The sequence below is a fragment of the Anopheles darlingi genome, chromosome 2 (genome assembly GCF_943734745.1).
Source record: "Anopheles darlingi chromosome 2, idAnoDarlMG_H_01, whole genome shotgun sequence".
NCBI classification, from domain to species: Eukaryota; Metazoa; Arthropoda; class Insecta; order Diptera; family Culicidae; genus Anopheles; species Anopheles darlingi.
The window spans coordinates 87623150-87631901 of record NC_064874.1 but is presented as its reverse complement, the minus strand read 5'-3'; the positions used below and the strand labels follow the sequence as shown (position 1 = coordinate 87631901).

The following is an 8752-nucleotide window of genomic DNA, read 5'->3' as shown; positions in this document are numbered from 1 at the left end:
GCTGGCTGGCTGGCTGGCTGGCTGCAGGAGATGGATCAACATTCAACATGCCAGACCAGACCGAACGGAGAACCCGCGCGGTGGTGTGTTCCTGCTCTGTTCCCCAGAACCCAACAGAGAGATAAAAGCGTACAAATATGCTCACATCGTACACACAACTCATACATATTCATAGCAATAACTCATTGAATGTGAGGCGGCGAGCCCTCCCGACATTCGCCGGGCCGAGGCCAGAGTGCCGCCGGTTTCGTTCTGCGGTCGGGCGAGCGCGCAACCGTTTCATGTCTAGCCAATCTGCACACCGCGCACGGGTCCATCCACGGTTGCTGCCCCGACGCAGGACGATGAAAAACACGACGATCCAGCATCCCTCCTCCGTCCCCATCAGCAGGTTGTTGGCATTTGTGCTTCACTCTCTCTCTCTCTCCTCTTTCCGGATCCCGATACCACGGCCGCTGGCTCCTTTACCTACGGCGCGTCGTCCATTGCGGTTCTGGTTTCTTTGCGATGCAGCAACTTGAAAGACCATCTGCCAGGTGATGGAAGTGAGAACTGGAAGAGGCAGGAGAGGGGTGCCCGCACACCCTTTAGTGGTGAGATTATTTTCATCAACGAAATACCTTAAACGAAACCAACCAGAAGGATGGAGAGCGCCCAGAGTACGAAAACACGATGCTCCACCAACGTTCAGCTTTCCTTTCGTTCTCGTCGACCTCGTGTCGTCCTCGTGGGGGTCTGCTAGGGTGGGGGGATGGACTGTCCAGTTTGTTATTTAAGCTGAGCTGATTTGGTTGTACCCTTTAAGATCCTTTAATTTAGGAGGAACGTCGCTTTGGTCTCTTGGCTGCACTCTTTAAGCTTCTCGTTGAACCTGGGAACTAGATCGATCAAAACCACAAACAGCAAACCCCCAAACCGGTCACTTAACGCCGTGCAATGGCAATTGGTGGAAGGAAATCAATTAAGCACATGGACACCCATACATGGGCCTCATGAATAAAATCCCGAACACGTGCACCGTTTGCGCGGGAAAAGTGATTTCAAATGACCCGCGCCTTACCCCTTTCGAGTCGAGGCTTTTTCTGAATTTTTCATTCAATTTTTAACCATCCACTAACCCTTCCCCTCGGTGCTCCAGTCATCCAAACAGCTTCGACGTCGATCTCGCGCTTCGTAGGTAGATTATTCAAACGTGCCTGGAATCTCATTTGACCGGGACCACGGGCGCTAAAGTGTTACGAAAACGGTGGGAAAGCCGCCCCGGATTGGAGTTAGTGGCCGGACGATTCGCATAAAAATTTAGTCTCCCACGTGCGCGTCGGCGGTTTTCCGGCTATGGTCCTGGCCTTCGCCGCATGCTGCTGGGGTAGAAAGGTAGGGTGGGGTGGTGTGTTTGACATTTTAAATATTCAATTAAGCTGTTTGGTGCGGCGCAGAAATAGCGTTCCACCCATCGATGCGAGGTGTGTCCATATGGTTTTTGGTGGAAATGGAGGGTGTTGGACGATGGTTGTTGCTGAGCTGGAAATGAACGGAAGAACCAATGCGTGAAACCCGCCTTAGATGAATGTGAGTGAAGGAACTCGAGTTACTTCATCTTGGTTCCAGGCCAACGGAGGGCCACCTTTATTCATTTCTTATTTCATTTTTATTCTGTTTACAGTAATGGGGCGCGAATGCGCTTCATTCACTCACGCTCGCGGTTTAAATGATCTTATGTTTAGTGCAAATATACGCGGAAAAGGTTGTTGTATAAAATATGAGCCTGCTGGACATTACCAACATTCGATAACGAATGCAGCAGGTCATTGTCCTGCGTATCAATGACATGCTACATTAGTAGGGCTGCTTGTTCCTCTAGGTCATCCGGCAATGAGATGGGTTCCTTGCTATTCAGCTTTTTCGAAATATGGATCAACATCAGCAACCAAAGGGTGTAGGTGTACGACACAGCATTTGTGTATCTTTCCAAGACGCGATCCAGGCGATGAAGATTCAATAACTCCACATGATTTCCGTTTTCCAACTTATATCGAGCAAGATAGATTTCAGAGCTTTCCACTTCTTCAGCGTTTTTTTTAAGCCAATCAACATTATAATCGATGGCGCTAATGTTACATATCATCGAGTTGTCCTTCATTTTACCAATGAAATCTACATAGGGTTCTAGACGGCTCATAGCAATCACGAAAACCTTTGCTCGTTTGCACGCCTGCTGCAATGATAGCATCTTAAAACCGTCATTTTTGGCATACACAGCCGGTATAGGATGAGGTACACTGATCAATACTTGTACACCGATACTGCGCAGTGCTCGTGCACAACTCTTTCCCCTGGCGTTATAACCAATGACGACGCACACATTTTCAGGAGCGGGTAATTTATCGGTGACCTCCTTTATGTACTGCACTAACGAGTACTCGCATACATCGTAACTGCTCAGCTTGGCCATTGCGACCAGTTCGCAGGCATTATTTGGTGTTTTAATCTCGTTTTCCCAACATTCCGCAGCAGCTGTAAAGGTCGCGATGAGCTTGGCTGATGATGCAACCGAAGGACATGAAATCAACAACCCATTTTCATCAACAACCATATTTGCCATAGTCCCATTCGGAAACTGAACAGTCCTCTTCGCCTCCTCTTCTTCCGAATCCGTTTGGTCGTTCCATAGATTAACAAGAACGTCTGCTTGCTTAAGAGCAGAGGCTACTGCATTTTGTCCTTCTTTGTTGTAAGTGTATCCGGGATTGGTCCACTGTACTTCGGCACCAAGCGCGATCAGCGTTTCGATCAGAACAGCGGTCTTTGCATCAAAATACGAACATCCTGCGATCCTGGGGTTGAATGCAGGGGTTGAAACAAGTCATACCTACGACGATACTCCATCAAACCGGGCATTAAACCTTCGGCCTTACTAATGGCCTGTCGTCCTCGTTCGGCCAAAAGCGCTTCAATGAGTGCATCCTTTTCTGCATCTGTCATTGTCGATGCTCAGTTTATCAAGATGATCTGTGTGACGAAAGCAATGAAAGCACGGATAAATCATCACAATAAGCATTTCGAAGGTTAAAAGAAACATCTTACCTTAACTTGTAGCGCAGCAACTGCCACTTATGTTAATGATGATAGTCAGGTCACGGATCTAGCGAAGTTTACAACAGTCCCGCCTTCTCAATTACTACACGTTTCTATGCAAGATTTTAACACCCTAAAATGTACCAATCAAGAATTGAGTCGATCGGGATTCGATTAGAATGTTAAATGCCACTCGCATAGGCATATCATGTTTGTTTCATTATATTTATTGCAATTACAACGAATCATACTACCGCGTACTGTTAATAAAACCAATCGCGTTGTTCCGTATTGATTCCTTAATTTATGTAAGAGTCAAGGCTGAAATTTTCGATAACACCAGCTGATTGTGTCGTGTATCAATGGAGATGCTGATGATAGGTTTCGTTAACAATTATGGCCACGTGACACAAAAAATATGGAAATACATGTTTGTTAGGTGAATGCACGTCATTAGCACATGCTCGATGAAAAACAAGGGAGTCTAGTTACCCAGAAGAGACGCTTGATGATACTGACGTGGGGCTTTGGCAATAACGAAAGATGCAGTTGGGCTGCATCTGATTCTAGGTCATCCGGTAATTTTTGCACTCCAATTAAATTCGAGAACTTTGGAAGATGCGCAATAATCTTCCTCAGTTCCATCAATGCCAACAACTGGAGGGTGTAGGAGTATGACATAGCTAATGGAGAATCTCTCTTGACACATTTCTTAGTATACTGCAAAATCTCAACACCTCCCCCGTTTTTCAGCCGAAATCTGCCCCGGTAGCCATCACAGTCCTCAAATTCCTTAGAATCCTCAAAGTCAACTACTACACGCTCATTGCAGCAGCTAATGTTGCAAACAAGTGACTCGGCCTTCATTTTGTTCATGCCTTCCTCATCCACCATGGGATACTCCGTTCCGATGACGAACACCTTTGCCAGTTTGTACGCTTGTTCCAGTGTCACTCGTTCAAAACCATCATTTTCGGCCTCTAAGGCATGAATGGCATTGTACTCAGTTATCATAACTGTTACTCCAGCATAACGTAATGCTCGTGCACAGCTCTTACTCCAACTTAGATAACCAACAACGACGCATACATTATCGGAAGCCGATAATTTATCGGTGTACTCTTTAATGTCCCGCACCAACGATTTCTCGAACCTGTAGTAGTTGCAACACATTGCTTTCGCGTTCTCCATCAGTTTGTGGGCATTGATTGCCGGACCGATCAGTGTGTCTAATTTATATCTTTTCTCCAGGTTTTGTATTCCTGACTCAGTGGTTTCGATTATACCATCGATATCAGTTCTTAACGATGTCATGCACAATGCATCCGTCAGCGATCCGTTCACATCAAATATAATGTTTGGCGCCTTGCCAAACGGAAATTCGAGTGTCAATCGCCTGGATGTTTCACGTGTTGTTATATGGTTCGGTTCATATACGGTAACATTTGCTTGCCTAAGAGCAGGGACTACCTCATCTTGGTTAGAAAGGCTATATGTATACCACTGTACTTCGGCACCTAGCGCGACCAACGTTTCGATCAAGACAGCGGTCTTTGCATCTAAATACAGAGATCCTGCGATCCTGACACCATGCAGGGGTTGAACAATGCTATGTTTACGACGAAATTCCATCAAGCCGGTCATGCAGCCTTCGGCCCGCGTGATAGCTTCGCGGCCCCGTTTAGCTTTGTTAGTTTCTTCATTTTCATTGCTTTTGACTACCATTTCCAATTCTTTTGAATCAATTTCCTTTGACTGGTCTGCCATTTTTTATGTTTATTTTGTCAGGATAATCTATGTAGCACGCACGAATAATTCAAACAATTAGTCCACAATAGTAATACGAAACACACAATAGTAATAAGGTAACATACCTTCACATCAAGCGCAACCGCGACGACTTCGATTTCCGTAGAACTACTCCTCGTTTTCGTCGAATAGCGTGAATTAGATAACCTGAATTTGAAGAAATGAAAATAAACTATTTTCAACCAATTATAACTACAATGGACGGCCTTTCTGCTGATGAAGTGTGTGTAATTCCAAAGTACTAGATGCGTTGCCGTTGATTCGAGTGATACACGATTCTAGGGAAAATGATCACGAAAATGGATTCGCAACGAGGGTGGACGTTTAATACAAACTTTTCCGAAATCGATCACTGGAAGGGAAGCGGCCGATGCATGAGAACTTTTCTATAACTTGGCCAGCAATCATTATGCGCCGTGCAGGAAATACCGGACACGTGATTAACGTCGCGTTATGTGAGAGGCGGCCATGTTGGTAGAACCGGGGATGAAAATTCCAAAATCACATTGTGGAGATTAATCCGTTTCCCAGCCACCGATGCTGAAAGGGTGGCGCATGTTAATTCCAAGCGCTGGTTCGAAGACGCAGCCCTCAAGTAACATGATTTTTCGCTTGTCGGATTTCATGAAAGAATTTAACAGTTCGACACTCTTCAAACAAAGTTGACTCGTTTCGTTTCACTCAAAATGTTAAATCGATCGGAAAACTAAACTAATTGGGTGATTACTTATGAATACCACACTTTCAATAAAAACCGCGTTCACTGCTTGCAAGAATTCGTGGAATTTTCTAGGAAAGAGGTCTTACCCGGTCGAGAGCTGGAACGAAAAAGGCCGGATACAGCGCGGGCTTGACGGCCTTGACTTACGCCAAAACTCGCGTTGTCTAGACGATCCAACTCTGTTACTTTGGATCAAAGTATACTGCGCATTTGCATTATGCTATGCTCAGAACAGACACACTCGCGGTGTCGGTAACCCTTTGCTGATTTTATGTTGTGTGAAGGAAAACGTCAACTTCTACGTCGAGTGTTTACAATAAACACAACGGAGGGCAATTAAATTTCTGTTTTTTCGGGATTCTGCCGTTGAAATAATTTTTCTTTTAGCCGTGGCCACACGGAGCGAAAATTTGCGCGCAAATTTACAAATTAATGCCAAATCGTTTACGCTTCGATATGTTTACGTGGCCGGGTTGAGGAAATTAAAATCGTTTTGTGGAAGAAAAGGATTGAACACACTAGCAATGATCACTATCTATCAATGTAAACCACAAATAGAACATATTGCGAGCCCTTCCGTTTGCAAAAAGCTTTTACGCTAGGTTTTACGCTCCACGGACCTATAATCGTTTGACAGCATGTAAACGGCAAGCGTAAATGTTTTGGCATTAATTTTTTCGTTTGCGCTAGAGTTTTCGCCCCGTGTGGCCACGGCTTTTCTGTTTTGTGTTATTTTTAGTGAAAATCAACAAAGGCTTGTTCAACGAGACCGACACGTTATTTCTGAGCGATCCGAGCAACACGCTATTTCGAGAATCAAAGTGCACCGTGAAATCGAACAACGTTCGCAGACCGCAGCTTCGTGTACGTTCTTGCAAAGCACCAAACATCATCTCGAGTAACGCAAAATCCTGCTGTTCTTCCTCGTTTTAGGAACTACCGGCCACAAGCAAATGGCTTTAAAGAGAATCAACAAGGAGCTGAACGATTTGGCCAGCGATCCCCCGGCACAGTGCTCGGCAGGACCGGTCGGAGACGATCTATTTCAATGGCAGGCAACGATCATAGGACCACAGGAAAGTCCGTACCAGGGTGGGTTGTTCTTCCTGAACATACAATTCCCCACGGACTACCCCTTCAAACCACCGAAGGTATCGGCGGCCACCCGTATCTACCATCCCAACATCAACAGCAACGGTTCGATTTGTCTCGATATACTGCGCTCCCAGTGGTCACCGGCTCTCACTATTGCGAAAGTGCTGTTGTCGATCTGTTCGCTGCTCTGCGATCCCAATCCGGACGATCCGCTCGTACCGGAGATCGCTCGGATATACAAAACGGATCGTGACCAGTACAACCTGATTGCCCGCGAGTGGACTCGAAAATACGCCATGTGAAGAACACAGCAATACTACGGAACATCAAGCGATAACAGTGCAACCCTTCGAGAAAGCCAAATCCAAATATGAATATAGTTCTGTTGGGGTCGTAACCGTAGTGTAATGGGCACTAGGTGGCATTCTATTCTCTTCAAGTTCTTCGTTACCCGGTGCCAGCAGCTAATGTTTAAGCTTCCAGCAAACGTTCTGTATCCTGCTGGCAAAGACTATCTTCTCCCAAGGTCATTAGCGGCCTCCGTGACATCGGATTTCCGATGCCGGACAGCATGAGCTCGATGTGAGACATCCCGAATTTTAGTATTCATTGGCAGTAGGCGACAGAGATTCTGGGAAAGCGCCACGCGAACCGCCTGGTTAACCGGAACTCATGTACACAAACACACTGTTAGCAGGACTGTCTGATGCCCGCGAGCGCATAGTTTCCGGTCATGTCACGTCCCACCGATGAATAACCGAAATGGGTCCATCCCATCATGCGATAAGTGTGTACCACCCGGATACACCCGTTCGTTGATCATGACATATGAAGACATATTCCGGAGAAGGCACAATAATGCGTTGGGGCAGTTTTGTACTGCTGGCCAAAAGAAACCTCTTGCGGCAGAAAGCCGGTCGACTGTTGACTGCTGACCGTGCAGCGGCCTCCAAACAAAGGCCCATTCAAAACGTTTGCAAAACGTGCTTAAGACCACACTGCCACAGCCGAATGTGTGAAGCATCAAAGTAACTGGCGCGTTTCTGCCGTTACCAAGTGGCCTTATGGGGGGCATGGCACACTGTGGATTCTTGGTCGGTTTCATACAGGTGAACTGAACCAATAATTCCATTCCTGCCTGCGATATCCTTTCATTTACCAGCGGTAATTGAATAATTGTAACTAAAGGCTCACACACAACGGTCCGCAGACAATTGCAAGAAGCATCCTTGAGCTGGCCGCAAGGTATGCTTGGCCCCGTACAGTACAAACACGTGCGCTATCGAGCTGCATTCCCAGCTTCTGCAACTGCACAGTAAGCCTTCCAGTAAGATTTGAGTTTAAAAAAACGCACGCTGCCTGCATACATCTCTGCTCATACGAGATGCTCGCTCCCTGTTCGCATCCAACAGGGAACAGAGACTTCCTTGGTGCTGCTCGACGTAGACGGTTTTTCTCCTGGAAGTCAATCCACATTGTCCCGGATTACTAGCGACCGACCGTGTGTATGTGTGTGAAAGAAAAACTCGGTGAAAGGATGTGTCATGTTTTGCAATTGCAATTACACTATTGTTCAGCATGAATCATAGGGCATGGTGTGGCTTCTGCCTCACTGTTTCTTTCTCGTTAACACAGTCGACCCTACACAAAAGGGAAGCTGGCCACCATCCCCACGCTGGCGAAGTGGATCAGCTGCCAACGACCTCGCCCGTTCACACAGGTTTGTCAAACTGGCCTAGGGAGCCGGCCTTGTAAAAGGATGTAGCACAGGGATGTTCACCGTTCACCAGATGCCTTTCGGCTTTCGGGATTGCAAAGCAGTGAATGCTAATCCTGCCTCTGCCACTTTGCCAATCTGCCTGACTCCATCATCATCATCACCATCACCAGGTCCCCATGCGGAGAGTGAAGACCATGAGGGATCTTTTGCGTTGGCAACATAAAATGCGAAAATCGATCAATAAGCAGATCTGTTTCATTCGTCCGGAACAAAGCCACTGGCGACGAGAGTAGCGTGCGTTCGGATGCAGTTAAAAGCAGTTGCTGCGAGCG

At 46.5% G+C, this 8752-nt stretch overlaps 2 protein-coding genes across 2 annotated transcripts in view; both read left to right on the top strand.

Annotated features, from left to right (window-relative positions):
• Positions 1-8752, top strand: part of LOC125952833 (uncharacterized) — a 60288-nt gene that overhangs the window by 8232 nt on the left and 43304 nt on the right. The gene's annotated exons all lie outside the window — the stretch shown is intronic.
• LOC125952860 (ubiquitin-conjugating enzyme E2 D3-like) lies at positions 6362-7216 on the top strand. Its single transcript, XM_049682600.1, has 2 exons — positions 6362-6469; positions 6539-7216. Exon 2 carries the CDS (start codon positions 6559-6561, stop codon positions 7000-7002), a length of 444 nt encoding a protein of 147 aa, XP_049538557.1. The 5' UTR covers positions 6362-6469; positions 6539-6558; the 3' UTR covers positions 7003-7216.